Genomic DNA, 16766 nt, shown 5'->3' with positions numbered 1-16766 from the left:
TAATCCAATGTTGACCTCCGTTGAATTAACCGCTGCCCAGAGATCACGTCTTTAGGTGATCGGGGCAAGAAAATTGAAACCCTAATGGTGACGTAAGCAACTATGACGCCCGCGAGACATTATAATCACATGCGTGATTGTCTCCATTTCCAAAACCTAAGTGCGAATCCTCCCAAAGATCTTATGGCCTCTAAAGAATCCAAACGCCTTCGTCACCTGCGCGATGGACACGACGTAAGACCAACGCAATCGCATGACGTCACTCGAAAACTTGCTATAATTAATATAACCCAAGTTCAATTCGGCAAAATTAGTACAAGACCTTCCCCTAAGATGCGCTAACGTAAGCTCGGATGACGTCACTCTTGCAGCAGACTTTCAAGAACGAATTTCGACAAAAATAACTAACTGTGTGGGCCTGAACCTGAAAGCCATCAAACCAGATCATCATCCTCCATGCACGCACTTCGGCTCTTTCGATTGCATCACCGTGAACAGTCTCTCGGCACGTTGAAAATTTTCCGAAAGTCACAAGACCTTATTAACAACTCTTCGATCGCTTATGTCAATGTCAAACTTCGGATCGGGCCCAATGGATTCCAAGCTCTCCCCCAAGCTTGCTATAAAACTGGGGAGAGCGGTGGAGAGGTGGCTCGCTGAGCATGGACGAAGACCCCAAGGGCAAGGCTAAAGAGAAAATGGGAGGAGAAGGAGCGAGCGAAGTAAAGTACAGGGGCGTGAGGCGGAGGCCGTGGGGCAAGTATGCAGCAGAGATCCGCGACTCGACGAGGCAGGGGGCCCGCGTCTGGCTCGGCACTTTCAACACTGGAGAGGAGGCCGCGAGGGCGTACGACCGGGCCGCCTTCGCGTTGAGGGGCCCACTCGCAATCCTCAATTTCCCTGGCGAGTATCCCTCAGCCATTGGCGGGGGCGGTTCTTCGGTGGCGACATCGCCAGCCACGTCATCGGGATCAGCACCATCCACTGGCCTTGGCCGGGGCGGGGGGGACAGGCCGGAGCAGGGGAGGGAAGTCTTCGAGATCGAGTGCCTTGGCGACGAGGTGTTGGAAGCTCTGCTTGATTTCTCCGACAAATCAAAAGATAAGTGAACTTTGAGTAAATCGAATAAATTATGGAATGTGGTCGATGTAAATAAATCATCATGTTGGAACTCGGATTACGCGGGGGCCCTGAAATTTAGTTGTTGAAGGCGATCTCAGCGAGATCAGAAGCAGGCTCTGTTTTTCCATTTTCTCAAGCAACTCTGATGCTCTGTTTTTCTTCCTTTTTTCTTCTTCCCTCCTCCTATCTGCTGCGGTCAACGGTTCTTACGCCGACTTGGCCTTTGACTTTCTGTACATGATGATTTGGCAAATCAGCGGTCGCACCAAAGAGAGGCTGCTGGTCGGTTTCTGTATCTGATGAGAAGGCTTCTGCATATATTTTAACTTTCCTAACTTTCGACCATCAGGATTTGCCAATTCGCGAGTTGATTTTTTTGAATGAACGGGAACCAAAGGTCAAACGATCCGACTCATCTCGACACGTTACTGGTTAGGATGCAACATCAAACTATATCTCAAAAGGCGTCGTCGTAGGATCAAGCTTCTCTAGCTACTGCCGCTGTCAATTTCGCAATTAATTAAGCAGATTGGGCTGGGACATTGACCCTAGTTAAATAGGAAGAAAAAGGAAAAGACGGGTCGCGGTCAAGGCACGCGAAATTGTAAAGGAGAAGGAGCGAAACCGCTTAGTAAAGACCGTCAGGTCTAGATCATGAACAATTTTTCAAAGTTGTCGGCCGCCTTTTTCATCATGTCCTATTCAAAAAAGGGAACCCCAATCATTCTGGAATATACGAAAGTTTAGTTTCAGCTTCAAAGCACCTAAATCACTGAAAATTAAGAATATATATATATATATCAATTGCACCTAAAAAAAAAACTGCAAAAAGCTCAGCCTGGCGTTACATCAACCTGTCCTCAAATATAGAGAAGCTCTTCCAGAATAGATTACTGGCAAACGAATTCCGAAACTGTTTCTAGGAATTTAGCGTTAGAGAACTAAGATATATTGCAACAGTTCATTGAAATGAGATACCTTGAGCATCCCAGAAATCAGTGTTTGCATGAATACTACTGCTTAAATCGGGTGCAAGCACCCAGAGAAGTACTTCAGAAAGATAGAGGTATGATACGAGCCATCTGCTAGAAGTAATATTGATCGAAGTCATCAAACAAACTCAATGTTGCATTGTCATATCAAGCTCCTGCTGTGAAAATGCAGTCTTGAAGATTGCCAAATGTAATTTATCGAAGCAAGTGCCATCTCTTTCCTCAAGTGAAAGCTCTCATCGATGAAGACGATCAAAAACAAGAAACAAAAGAATTTCTTACCAAATAGACTACCTGCATTTACCCTATATGTCGCTGTGCGACTTCAGTAGTTCCTCCAATAACTTATCGTCCAGATACTCGAACTGGATCACATCTCTGGATGGCTCGGCAGGAGCTGACATAGTGGATGATGATGAACCTGCTGAAGAGAATGGCGACGATGGTAGTGACAGGGACGTGGAGAAAGAACTGTGGTGGCCGAGACATCGTGGTCATTCTGAGCATAGTATTGTTGCTCGTTGGGGAAGTTGAGGATGGCCAAATGGCCTCGGAAGGCGAAGGCGGCCCAATCATAGGCTCGGGCAGCCTCCTCCACTGTCTCAAAGGTCCCGAGCCAGAGGCGGGCGCCAATCCTCAAAGGGTCCTGGATCTCGGCTGCAAACTTGCCCCAAGGGCGCTGCCGGATCCCTCGGTACCGGGGTGGATCGCTTTATGACCTCCATCCCCTCTTGTTCCTGGTCTCTTCGTTGTTCTCATTGCTTTGGTTCCCTCTTGAAGAAGAACCTTCCACGGCAAGATGAGTTATACCAAACGAGGAAGCGAAAACTATGATGATCTGCGTGTAAGCTTCTTTGGTAAACCTGAAGAATATAGATTTCAAATTAGATATTTAGGGTTTGGTCAGATGAGATCGGAGGTGAGGAAAAGTTCGGGGAGGTCGTATCTGACGGTGGAGGGTTTTGTGTTTTTTTACGTCTCTCTTTGAGAAAAGTTCTAGAAAGAAAACGAACCCGAGCAACTTTTTGGCCCAGGATGTCCCTCACCTGATTTTTTTTTTTTTTTATTGTGGGCCAAGGTAGTGGAAAACTTTGATACGTGTGTATGAATGTGCAATTGCATGACGCATGGGATGAGGTAATTGTAAATATTCATCTAACTATTGAATTAGGCATGCTTCATTAGCGCAAGTTGACCTTGACTTGTCATCCGCTCTAATCTTATGCTGTATTCCCTTATGTTTTGGGTACAAATCATCCATCGTCCTCTTTTCTTGATGAAAAGAGAGATAAAAAGTGACATATCTCACCTACCGGTGGACAGCCGAGTTGGTTCGGCTTTGGGCACTTCATCGCAGAGATCCTACGGTTGAAACTCCATAACTACTAACACGTCTTAAGTGAGGGGCCATGATAGTGGAGTCTTGTACTAGCTTTTTCCCAGATATTGACCCTTAGTCAAGGGTGCACCGCGCACTCTACGAGCCATGGGCTGCTTGGCGTAAGCCTGGCAAGCTTGGCGGATCCTAGGCATTAAAAAAAAAAAAGTGACATATCTTGTACCTACCCATGTATGGTTGCGTTGGTGGAGGCGTTCTCCTCTGCAATCTATGGACCGTATGGTCAGGAGTTCAAATACCTACTCACGTTTGATCTGCGAAAATGCTGCTCTAAAATAAAAATGATTGTCTAACTGTAGCCCATGATACTTTAATTATTTGAATGCTTCATTCTGGATACTAGACGAGACTTAGATATCAGATTATTTATATCACTCAGTCCATAATATACTGAAAAACGTCTTTGATGACTCATCGTTTGATCCATAACGAGTTGGGGCTAGCAACAAGTGTCTCGTGTCTTATATATAGAGCTGACAAAATGAGTTCATTACCCATTTTTTTATTCAATTGCAACGGACGGGGTGAAATATAGGTTGTTTGAAATTTTAAATATGAGTTAAAATATGTTCACAATATTAAAGCTCAACTCAACGTGGGTCTAATACAAGCCCATTTTCACCCCCAAAAGAAGTTATTACCTCAAGAAATAATTTTAAAAAAAAGTAGGATTTGTGGAAAAGGAGAGTAAAAAAGGGCGAACAGAACTGCCACCGAAGGTGCCTTTTTGTCATCGGCGACGTCGCACACATTGGCCGGTCTCGTGGCGGCATCACTAGCCAGAGCGATAGTCGTGAGAGCAAAAATAGCTCTCTCTCTCTCTCTCTCTCTCTCTCTCTCTCTCTCCTGTCTCTCCAAATATGAAAAATATTAGTCCATAGCCCAAGTAATTTCATAAGGGCCTCAAGCTCACTTCTCTTTTTACACTGCAGTTGGCATGAAAAAAAAAAGAGGACTCCAACGACAAAAACAAGAAAATGAAAATAAAAATAAAAATAAATAAAAGAACAAAAATAAGACAAGAGGGGATAGCATTGGACCTGACAAGGTCCTCAAAGGACTCAAGGGGAGGAAACAGGCCACTTCTCTTTTTACTCTGCAGTTGGCATGAAACAAAGAAAAGAAGGGGACTCTAACGACAAAAACAAGAAAATGAAAAGAACGAAAAGAACAAAAAGAAGACAAGAGATGACAGCATGACCAAACGACTGTTTTGTGGCTTGCAAGTTCTTAACATTCAATCCAACTTGTTCAAGCTCAATGTGGATGGTATAGTCAAGTTGTTTATTGTGAAAAACCTTTCGACTTAAAAAAACTCTCTCGACATGCAGAGCTCTTGTCTACCATTAATGGTAGTTTTCATCTCAAACCCTACTAGTAATCCCCCAGCTCACAATCCTCCTTTCCTTTACAACGGTAATCTCACAACCCACAATCCCACCTCAGACCATCCGCTTTCTGTCCCCTTGCTGTAGACGGATTCGACCCAGCTATCGATAGATCCCTCTGTCCTTTTTCTTCACCGTCTCCTTCACAACTCCCCTCCCCACTCACGTCTTGTACTGTCCAACTCTCAATTTCAGGCTTAATTACGCCAACGATGGCAATACCGCTGGCATTATCCACCCCCACAGTAGCATACCACCCTTCAGCTCCTTCCACCCACTCAATCGACCATCCTCTGTTCCCTTCCCCAATTCTATCCTATCTTTCCTCAATTTGCCCTCCCGTTATGGTCGTTCAGTTTTTTCGATACAATCCCTGCATGTCCTCTTCCATTCTGCCCTGAATCAGCTGAGACCTGCCTTGGGGAATTACTCATGGACTCCCACGATCAGGAAGAGGACTCGCACCTTGCTGCCCTCTGCAATAGAATGGGTCGTCTTTGGTCCGAGCAAGATATTGATGTCTGGGACGAATTGCCTCCGATGGAACAACTAGAAGAGTGCAAAAAGGTATTAGTTGGTACAATTCTTTCAAATCCCTCTATCAACCTTCAAGCTTTTCAAAATACTTTAAGGTGAGCTTGGCATACTAACAAGTTGAAATTACCCAACGCAAAGCTGGGCTTTATGTCACGATATTCAAATCATAAAGTGACAAACAGCGAGTGTTAGAGGGTAGTCCATGGCTTTTTGCTAGTCATTTGGTAATATTTAAGCCTTGGAGACCAAATACACCATTACATTGCTATGATTTTACTACTTGTGCATTATGGGTACATGTTTTTGGCCTACCCCTTGAGTGGTGTTCAGATCAAATGCTCTGTAAAGCGGTTAAAAGTGTAGGAAGAGTGTTGGAGGTGAAAATTGATACAAAGGAGGGAACTAATCTCAGAGCTGGCCGAATCCGAGTTGAACTTAACTTAAGCCAACCATTGTAGACAGGACAATTAATTCATATAGTTGGAAAGGCTATCTGGCTTGATTTTCATTATGAGCAGCTCTCTCATTTCTGCTATTCCTATGGTCGACTAGAACACTATGCTACATATTGTCAAGACATTCCATTCAATGAAGCAAAACTAGCAAGCAAAGAAAAAATGGCATTTGGACAATGGTTAAGAGCACAAGTCAAGGAACATAGTCCCTATTGGCTTACCTTTTATGGGGCAAAGGCTGACTCTGATGACACTGAAGAAGTGATCCCTGAAACTCCTCCCTCAGCGACCACAAAAATCCCTACATTACCTCTGATAGAAGACACAACAGTGGGACCTCAATCAAGACCAGCCAGGCCATACTTTCAATCCTCTGCGCACATCAACAGCAACATCTGCGCCTTTGTCTTGAAGGTCTACAATCTGGGAACCCCTCCACCAGTGACATAATACATGTTGCAAACAAGATGAAAGGTCTAAAAGAAGCACCACTAACTATTAATGATAGGCACACAGGTAACCAGAATCAATACAGCTCGATACTTAAAGCACCCGAGACTGCTCTACTTCAGCCACTCCTTCAAGAAGGCACTTTGTCAATGAATACTCTAAATGCAGCAATAATTCCTTCACCTATTAAACAGCAAGGCAATCAAAATCAGATTCGGGAGGATGCATCCCTAAAGAAATAGAAGCATACTCGACTCTCGACCAAGGCAGAGATTGCAAAGAAACTTAAAAGGTACAATCCGTATGACTCGTGTACTTCCTTATTAGATGGCCTAGATGAAGATCCACTAATGAAAACTCCTGTTATTTCGGCTAAAGATGCTGGTAAGTGGGTTGAGGTGGTTTTCCCTAAAAAGTCACCGCTTGAAAAATGAAGCTCCTCGGTTGGAACTGTCAAGGACTGGGCTCTCCCCTGACAGTTCAAGCCCTTAAGGCCCTAGTGGTCAAAGAGAAGCCTGGCCTAATTTTTTTGATGGAGACGAAGAGCAAAAAGGTTGTGCTAACTAGACTTCAGCGTCAACTTAAATTCCCAAACTCCCACTTGATTAGTCCTATAGGATTGGCTAGCAGACTAGCTATGTTTTGGCAATCTCATATCTCCCTACAAGTGGAACAATCAACTCCGGATTATTTTGATACTATATGTATGGATTCAAGGATGGGCATAACGATGAAGTTAACTTGTTTACATGCACTAGCGACATTCCAATCTTGCCAACTATTATGGACAGTTCTCCGCTAGATTGCATCCACCAACTCCTTACCTTGGGTTTGTGCTGGAGACTTTAATGATATTCTCTATCATTGGGAGAAAGTGGGCAAACGAACAATAGACTCACATCGAATACATTTATTTAGAGAAGTACTACATGACTGCTCACTAATGGCTCTTGAAAGTAAAGGTTGTGCTTTTACCTAGATGAATAATCGTCAGGGTGATGACTTGGTCAAAGAAAGGTTGGATAGGGTGCTTTGTAATCTGAATTGACGACTTACTTTCCCTGAAGCTAAGGTATTTGCCTTACCTGCTGTGAGCTTTGACCATAGCCCTTTGATGTTAAATACAAAAAGCCAGACAAAGTAGAAGATGCAAACCTTTTCTATTTGAAGCCTATTGGTTACAACACCAAGATTGCAGCGGCATTATTGCAACATCATGGACCTCAGCAATGGAAGTTGGGCGTGACCTGCCACACAAACTTCGGATTGTCAGCTCAGCTCTAAATAAATGAAGTCGAGTCAAGTTTTCTAATGCCCAGTCACAGATCTCTAATTTGCAATAGCAATTACAATTTCTGACAAATCAAACTCACAATTCCTACGATAGAGATTTAGTTGCAAAGTTAAAGGAAGAGCTACAAACGGCCTGGCAGCAAGAGGAGCAGTACTGGGCGATGTGATCTAGAATAAATTGGCTAAAGTGGGGAGACAAAAACACCAAATTCTTTCATGCAACTACCATTCAGCGAAGACAAAGGAACAAAATCAGCATGTTACAAGACGAAAATCAGCAATGGGTAAGCGATGATCAGACTCTGAAGGATATGACTATGGCTTTCTTTTCAAACCTTTACAGGTCAGCAGGTTATCGAGACTATGGCCCCATCCTAGACCAATGTTCGAGTGTGGTTACACCTTAAATGAATGCAAGCTTAATTGCTACAGTCACATCAGAAGAGGTCCAAAAGGCAACTTTTCAGTTGGGTAAAACTCAAGCCTTGGGCCCTGATGGATTAAATGGTCTCTTCTACCAAACTCATTGGAATATCCTACAAGAAGAGCTTGTCCTTTCGGTCCAGAACTTTTTTCAAACAGGAGTAATGCCTGTCGACCTAAACAAGACCATTGTCTCTCTAATCTCGAAAGTCCCTAACCCGGAAAGCCTAGACCAATATCGGCCCATTAGCCTTTGTAACTATGCCTACAAAATAATATCCAAAGTCCTTGCCAACGGACTCAAACCCCTCCTACCTGACCTGATATCTACCGAACAAAGTGCTTTTGTAAGCGGCCGCCAAATCCAGGACAACATTTTAATCGTTCAGGAGGTGCTACACCAACTGAAGACTCAGAATAGGAAGAGGAACTTTCAAGCAATTTTAAAGATGGACATGCAAAAGGCATGTGACAGAGTGGAGTGGGACTTTTGGAAAGACTATTTTCTCCGGCTAGGTTTCCATTCCATTTGGGTGCAATGGGTGATGCAGTGTATCATGACAATTTCTATATCTATCAAGTTTAATGGCGATCAACTGAACTACTTCCATCCTATGAGCGGCCTTAGACAAGGTGATCCACTTTCCCCTTACCTGTTCATTCTATTGGCAAATCTATTGTCAACACTCATACATCAAGCCCTTGATATGGGTCATCTTAAGGGAATCCAGTTGAACAGGTGGTGTCCTACTCTATCCCATTTATTTTTCGTAGATGATACTATATTTTTCTTAGATGGGAAAGTCCTGGAATGTCAGAATCTAGCTAACATTTTGAACCAATATTACTTAGCTATTGGTCAAGCAGTCAATAGGAATAAATCGGGTATTTTCTTCAGTAAAGCCTGCCCTAGTACACTTAAGGAAAATTTGGCGCAGCAATTCCAAATCCCTGTGCTTCATAAGATCGGAAAATACCTAGGAATCCCATCAGATTGGGGTCGTTCTAAGAGAGATATGTTTGCTTGGATTTTGGGAAGAGTGAACTCAAAATTAGATGGATGGAAAGAAAATCTTATATCGAAAGATGGAAAAGAGATTCTCATTAAGAGTGTAGTTCAAGCTATCCCTCAATATGCCATGTCCATTTTTAAGATTCCCATGTCTCTTTGTCAGTCCATTGAAAAAAAGATAGTGAGATTCTGGTGGCCAAATGATAGTCGAAAGCAGGGTATTCATTGGAAAAATTGGAAGTTACTGAAGGACAGGAAGGAGAATGGTGATCTTGGATTTAGAGATCTCATTGCTTTCAATAAACCGATGCTTGGAAAACAAGCTTGGCGACTAATCCAGCATCCTTTATCCCTGTGGAGCAAACTTTTCAAAGGTCTCTACTTCCACTCACAGGATTTCAGTAGCGCTGCCAAAGGTGTCCGCCCTTCCTGGGGTTGGCAAAGCCTACTAATAGGGCGGGACTCAATTTTACCAAAGCTACAATGGTCGGTGGGAAATGGAACAAAGATCAAAATTCATGAGGACCGATAGCTACCTAGGGGAACTCTCGGAGGACCTGCAGACAGAGACGAGCCACAAATGGTAGCTGATTTGATTTTACCGGATCACAACCAGTGGAACGTTTCTCTACTTCAATGTTTATTTGATGTTGAGATCAAAAAAGAAATTCTCAACATCCCAGTAAGACCTAATTGTACAGAAGATTAGTTAATCTGGACAGCTACTCCTCAAGGTCAGTACTTTGTGAAGAGTGGCTATCATTCAATCAAACATGTAGCCACTCTCACAATCAACAATAGAGCATCCTCTTCCTTTCAGACATCTCAGCTCCTCTAGAAGAGTATTTGGAAGCTTAAAATCGCCCCCAAAATTAGGCTTTTCCCTTGGTCTATTTGTCAGAATGCTCTGCCCACCAAAGCCAATTTTTTTAACAGACACATCAATTTGGAACCCACATGCAATTTATGCACAAATCAAGTCCCTGAATCGATAGAGCACCTTTTTTCTACTATGTCCTTGGACTACCTTAGTCTGGTCTCACCCTTAGATTAACACTCGCATACTACCAACAGAAGCACACCGCATAGAAGCTTGGATTGCAGACAGATTTAAACATAACCAAATCTCATCTAGTATGGAGATTGTTGCTGTAATCCTCTGGTAAATATGGAAGGCATGAAATAGGTTCATCTTCAGTCGTCAGAGGCCCGATCCTTCTTTTGTTGTCGAAGCATCCTTCGCCCAGTCTCACTTAGCCCAACATATCTCTTCCACCACAACAACATCAGGGCACAATCTTTCAGATCCAGGTTCTTTGTGGCGGCCCCCTTATCCAAGCGTGCTAAAGATCAACATTGACAAAGCTTTTCAGATTGACAGCACCACAGGCTCAATAGCTTATATTTGTCGAGATCATACGGGCAAAATGATGGAAGGATTTACAAATGGAGTCACTGCTTCCTCGGCCTTGCAGGTTGAAATTCAAGCGCTAAACACAACTCTGCACCATCTTTTGCGGCTCGACAAGTCTAGCGATCCATTGATCGTTGAATCGAATTGCCTTACAATGGTAGAAGCAATGACTAATCCTCAGAAGACGCCATGGGAGGTTCACTCAATGTTTGCTGAAGCGGCTACACTCCTCCCCTGTTTCTCTCGACTCCAAATTAGGTTTTGCCGTTGCGAAGCCAACTCTGTTGCGGATTGGGCTGCCAGGGCCCATTCTTACGGGACTTTATCTTCTTCTTGGCTTGTCTTCCCCCCCTCTCCTCGTATTTTGTTAGACCTTAATTCTCTTGGACGCTATTGAAGCGGGGTGTAATGTTACTTTAACTTGAATGAGGGCTTTCCGACCAAAAAAAAAAAAGTTATGAACATTCTGGCGAACCGAATTAACTTTGTTTCCCAGCATCTGGTGAGTATACGAAACTTTTATTCGTCTAATCAAACGAATTTTCGAAGTATCGTCATAAATTTGAAGCTATGTGAATTTTGAACCGCAAGGTTTAATTGAGGAGTTATTAAGCTATGAAATTTTATAGAATTGTGGAGCCGTAAGATTTGATGAAATTGATTTCGAATTAAGGTTTGATTGAAGAGAATTTCTAAAATTTCAGCTCAAGGTCTGCGTAGTAAATAACTTTAAATAATTGCCTTGGGAAAACGTTTTGTTGTTGCGTAGAAGTCGTTTTGTCAATGATTAAGTTTTAGTTTAGTCAAAGAGTAGTTAAAGGTAGCTTGGCATTTGATTTTGTGGAGGAGAATATTAAAAGTGTCAAAAGTTGTATACGGCATTTACTTTAATGTCAAAAGTTTTCGATGGTCCACTTGAGTGTCAAATTGGAAAAAAAAAAAAAAAATATCGCCTAAGTGCATCCAGTGAGAAATTCCAACTAAATTGATTACATGGCATTTATAATTAACTTGTTAGTATGACTTGACAATTTTTTTAAAAATATAGTCCATGTGGACTATGAAAATGAAGTCGCACGGCGCATGTGGCTCGCTCACCCAAAACGACGTCGTACAACATGCTTTCTAGCTTCCCAGCTCGCCAGACCTACGGAGCGAAAGTCGGGGAGAGAGAGAGAGATGATAGTGGCGACCACCACCACCGACAACGAAGCCTCTAGCAAGGGCCTGAAGATCGTGTGGAACTAGCCCTAATAAAGGTTTGAGACAGAGTACAAGAAGGCTTGGCTTGGCTTCCCATACATTCGTCCCTCGAAGCAAGGCCTGGGATTGGCTTCCCTCCTCTACGTCACACGCCAAGACCAACTCCATGTTTGTTGTCCCCACTTGCTCTCCTGTCTCAATCCATTCAAATCCCTTTGTCCACTTCCTCTACTATTGAAGAAATCTTCAGTGCTGCTTAGTGATCAGAAGAATGAAGCAATTCAATGTTCTGGAACAAAACGGGGATTTGAAGGAGGAAGAAGAAAAGAGCGAGAAGGAATGAGGGGAAGATGATTGTCGTAGAGCCTAATGGGAAGAAGTTTGAACGACAACTGCCTACCTTCCCCTTCTCGATTTCGTAGAGATCACCTTCGGCGATAGGCGCACCTTTGTCGCACCACGCTGATACACATTCTCTGCTAATTTCCCAAAGCCACTAGAGAAAAATCCAAAATCTTTTACGAAACAACAATCGATTCACAGTCACAAACAAATATCAACATGCTCATTTCACACGAGATGCGGAGGGAGAAAGAGACAGAGGGAGGGTGAGAGAGATGTCATCGGGTAAGGCACAAAAACAGCCAATTCAATGTCTGGCTTAGGGTTGGGATTATCTTTCAATTTGGAGATTAAGGGTTCTTATTTAGAGGAAAGCTACTGGACGAGGTCATTTTATGCTTTAGATGTTGACCGGACCCTCATCGGCTTAAGAAATTTACAAAAGAATGACACATCGAATTTCCGACTAAACAAATATGAGTTGGCAATAAAAATAATTGTTTTTAAAAAAGCTGGCACTAAAGTGAGTTATCGAAAACTTTTAGTACTAAAATGAGCATCGTACATAACGTTTGACATTTTTAGTGTTTTTCCTCTCTTGAGTTCTTCGGCTCAAGTAACCTTCACAAGTTGGTTTTCAACTTTTCTAGATGAATGGTACTTATCTCTTCTTTAGCTTTGTAAAACTCATGTTTTGAAATGATAAAAGATATATTATAAGTGAAAGAGGCATGGCATGGTTTGATATTCCTTTGAAAGAAAAAGTGGTGCTTATGGTATATTAAATGCATTAAACTTAATCGAGCATTTATTATCGTTTTATCTTCTTCTTCTTTTTGTCTAAATTGTTTTATCTATTTGAAGTGGCAAAATATCTTTTGATTATATCTTGAGTTGATTGCCCATAATTGGTTTGAAAAACCTTTAATGAAAGAATTAAGAAAAATTCCAAATTGTGAACTTGTTTTATGAAAGGAACTCCATTGGATATATATTGAATTGTGAAAATTTATATATTTTTATTAGTGAACTTGAGTTTCGAGATGGATTCTAGATTTGATTTGTGGGTCATTGGAGAATGATATAAGCGAAATATGCTCATGTTGCTAGAATTAGAACCCATTGAGGAGGTAAGTATACATATTGTTATTAGGTTGTTCTTTTAGGTCAAATTATCAACTAATATAGGTGGAGACCTAACCAAGAGAGGAAAATTTAGTTGCAATTGTCATGTGCATTGAGTGCGACCATAATTAGATATTGCGTATTAGATTTGACGTTTGATTTGACAGAGATCGATCAATAGAATGACTATTGATGGTTGATTTGTTAATATTGATTTGATATCGTTGAATGATTTGATATACAAAAAGTTTTGCTGAAAATATAACTCGATTTTGATATGTTAGGTACATTGTATATTGAATTTGGGATTGATGAGTTATGATATCGGTTTATAAAGATGCATAGTCAATGTCCGATTTACTTGGAAGAGATATACTATTCACTGGATTGTGATTGCTCATTTAATCTGTCTTACTTGCTTTTTAGGTTCTTCAACTAGCCCAAGTAGGATAAGAATGTTTACGTTACAAGCATGACGTTTTGGTAGTGAGATTTTTTAGTATAAGTTGTTTATGTTTGAGGTGAACTTTTGAGTTTAGTTGTTAGTTGGAGATATGTTAGTTGGAGATATATATATATATATATATATATTCTTTTGATAGATTATAGAAACTCTAATTCTAGAACTATTTATCGAACATATAGATTTATGTATTTCGATCACGGATTGATGATTGTTATATTTGAGGAAGTATCTTTCGAATGAAATGACGGTTGTATCATCCCCAGTTATTGTATAGGTGGGGGTTTCGTAGTTCGCTAAGCCACAACCATTTGCGTCAGACACCAACGGCTGTGTGGTTCAAAGGAGAGGACTATCGATGTTAGTGATTGGCCGGGTACGACAATGTGAAGGAGATGGTGTAAAAAACGCGTCATTTTGAGAGAGTATGCAGATTTACCCACCCGTGCCGTTTGACGGAGGTGGTGAGCGACGATGTCCTGGAAAACAGCAGAATGGTGAAGAAAGGGACGGGGGTGACGTGTAATCTCTTCGCGACGGGAATGCTAGAGGAACTATGGGGAAAGAACCGGCTGAAGTTCGGACCAGAGCATTGGACGAGGGCTACGAAGGACGGTAGTGAGAATTGGGCGTTCGTTGGTAAGGATGCATTCATGTGTCCAGTGTTCCAGGTGGGGCCAAGGGTTTGTCCCGAGGAAGGAAATGGCGTTCCTGCATATGAAGAGGGTGGTGGCCAAGGTGCTGCGACGGCTGAGGGTGGTGCCCGTAAATGAGGAAGGGGCATAGTTGATGTTCATTTTGTAACTAGTGCGATGGAGATCTGTTTGACCCTTTTTGTCTTTTACATATGCTAAATTTGTGCATCCCTATTTCTCTTAATTCTTATTATTTTAAAATTGCTAAATGCCTAATTTTTATGGTTAAAAAGATGTGAGATATGTAAATTTGTGCATCCCTGTCTAAATTGTTGAGAAAAAAAAAAGCAAATATAAATTAAATGGATGAATATAGATCAAATTCATTTATCGAAATCCGACTCAACTAACCAATCTGCTACCTCTAAATTATATTCGAGGATGACGGAAGTCTTATCCATACCGGTCCATGCTGACATGGTCGTCCTTTTTAGCCATTTTGGGGGAGAGGACGCCAGAGCACACGAATGGCTGACTAGTTGGAGTTCCTCAGTGGCCTCACGTGGGACCATATTGAACCACCTATTTATAATATACAAGTATATCTTCCAATGTTGCGGCATCTTCGAAATCATATTACATTTTAACCGGTCAAGCCTTTGACGTTATCTTTCATCGCTCATGCCGTGGCACTCAAGACGGTGATGGAGTCATTATCTCACTCTGGAGCTGAGCTGCTCTTCAGGAAAATGATTTTCACTAGAAACGAAAGATGACCAAGGCTATCCACGGATGGCCTAACCAAAGTATACCTCCTATTATATCTTTTTAACCTTCCTAACTTTTGAGGTCAAGATATACGCTGTTAGTAGTCGATTTTTCGCATGAACGAGATAAAAGGTCACGGTCCAGCTCATTTCAACGCCAAACTACGTCTCAAAAGAGGCAACCCTCTCATCAATTTGCCCCCTGTTAATTACTCGATTTTATTGCAAAATAGTAGACTGTCCCGTCGTGACGTGAAGAGATTAATTGAGGTGGTGGGCCCGGACATGCAGCCTTTGTTAAGATGGAAAGGAAAGGAAAGGAAAGACGGGTCACGGTCAAGGCAGACCAATTTGTAAAAGAGAAGGAGCGAAACCCCTTCCTGGAGACTGAAGAAATCATCATGTCCTATTCAAAAAAGGAACCCCAAAAATTCTGAAATATACTAGAGTTTCCCAAATCAACTGAAATTAAACAGAAATTGCAACTTAAAACGGCAAAATCCAAGCTCAGCCTGGTTTGACATCAACCCGTCCTCAAATAAAGAGAAGCTCTTCCAAAATGGTTTAGTACGAACCGATTTTGGAAACTATATCAGGGCATTTAACATTAGAAACCTATGACATAAAGCAACAATTTATTGAGATGAAATAACTTTAGCATCCCAGAAATCTTTGTCTGTATGAAAACTACCGCTTAAATATGCACTCACCGACCCGGGTTTATGTCGCTGTGTGACTTCAGTAGTTCCTCCAACAGCTTATCGTCCAGATACTCGAGCTCGATCACATCTCCGGACGGCTCAGCGGGTGCTGACACAGCAGATGACGATGAACCTGCCGAAGAGAACGACCAAGACGACAGTGATTGGGGTGTGGAGAAAGAACTGGGGTGGCCGGAGACATTGTGATCATTCTGAGCATAGTATTGTTGCTCGTTGGGGAAGTTGAGGATGGCCAAATGGCCCCGGAAGGCGTAGGCAGCCCGGTCATAGGCACGGGCGGCCTCCTCCACCGTCTCAAAGGTCCCCAGCCAGAGGCGGGCACCATTCCTCGAGGGGTCCCGGATCTCAGCCGCGAACTTGCCCCAAGGCCTCCGCCGGATCCCTCGGTACTGGGGTGGATCGCATCGTGACTGCAATGCCCTCTTCTTCCCCGTCTCTTTGCTGTTCTCATTGTTCTGATTCCCTCTTGAAGAAGACCCTTCCATGGCCAACTGAGTTATATCAAATGAGGAAGTGAAGAATATGATGTTATGCGTGTAAGCTTTTTGGGTGGACTTTATAAGGATTTCAAATTCAATGGCAACAAAGAATTGATGGAGGTTCTCGGGTATTTATGGGGTTCGGGAATGAGATCGGAGGCGTTGAAAAAGTTCAGGGGAGGTCGTCTCTGACGGTGGGGGGTTCGCGCTCTTTGTCTTTTCGTAAGAAATTTCGGAGAGAGACAAATCGAATTTGGGCAAGTTTAGACCCAGGACGCCCATTGGAATTCGGATTTGACGAACACCGGGTGATGGCCTTATTTTTAAATTGTATATAATTGCTAATGTCTCTGACATGTTTATGTGTTGTGGGCCCGGGTAGGGCAAATACGTGTGCATGAACGTGTATGACTTACTGGAGAGGTGGCAATGTCGAAAGCAATTATTGTACCATGGATCTGATTTTTTCTTTAATATAGGCCTTATTTTTAAATTGTATATGATTGCTATGTCTGTGACATGTTTATGTTTTGTGGGCCCGGGTA

At 42.4% G+C, this 16766-nt stretch overlaps 2 protein-coding genes and 1 non-coding gene across 3 annotated transcripts; 1 reads left to right on the top strand and 2 right to left on the bottom strand.

The window, feature by feature from the left end:
- The first annotated feature begins 285 nt into the window (after positions 1–285).
- LOC104427847 (ethylene-responsive transcription factor ERF096) lies at positions 286–1768 on the top strand. Its single transcript, XM_010040872.3, has one exon. It carries the CDS (start codon positions 663–665, stop codon positions 1107–1109), a length of 447 nt encoding a protein of 148 aa, XP_010039174.1. The 5' UTR covers positions 286–662; the 3' UTR covers positions 1110–1768.
- Positions 1769–12025: 10257 nt separating this feature from the next.
- LOC120290996 lies at positions 12026–12171 on the bottom strand. The gene has a single exon (XR_005548806.1). It is a non-coding gene; the product is annotated as a small nucleolar RNA snoR135 (small nucleolar RNA).
- A 3268-nt stretch (positions 12172–15439) lies between these two features.
- LOC104427858 (ethylene-responsive transcription factor ERF098-like) lies at positions 15440–16439 on the bottom strand. The gene has a single exon (XM_010040879.2). The coding sequence runs from the start codon at positions 16225–16227 to the stop codon at positions 15727–15729; it is 501 nt and encodes a 166-aa protein (XP_010039181.1). The 5' UTR covers positions 16228–16439; the 3' UTR covers positions 15440–15726.
- Between the last annotated feature and the right edge of the window lie 327 nt (positions 16440–16766).

This window comes from Eucalyptus grandis, chromosome 2, assembly GCF_016545825.1.
Source record: "Eucalyptus grandis isolate ANBG69807.140 chromosome 2, ASM1654582v1, whole genome shotgun sequence".
Taxonomy (NCBI): domain Eukaryota; kingdom Viridiplantae; phylum Streptophyta; class Magnoliopsida; order Myrtales; family Myrtaceae; genus Eucalyptus; species Eucalyptus grandis.
The sequence above is the reverse complement of the archived record's forward strand: the minus strand, read 5'-3'. Positions and strand labels throughout refer to the sequence as shown.

Bases quoted from the DNA above. Each gene is read 5' to 3' on its own strand.
- LOC104427847 (XM_010040872.3), top strand. From the start codon at position 663: ATGGACGAAGACCCCAAGGGCAAGGCTAAAGAGAAAATGGGAGGAGAA.
- LOC104427858 (XM_010040879.2), bottom strand. From the start codon at position 16,227: ATGGAAGGGTCTTCTTCAAGAGGGAATCAGAACAATGAGAACAGCAAA.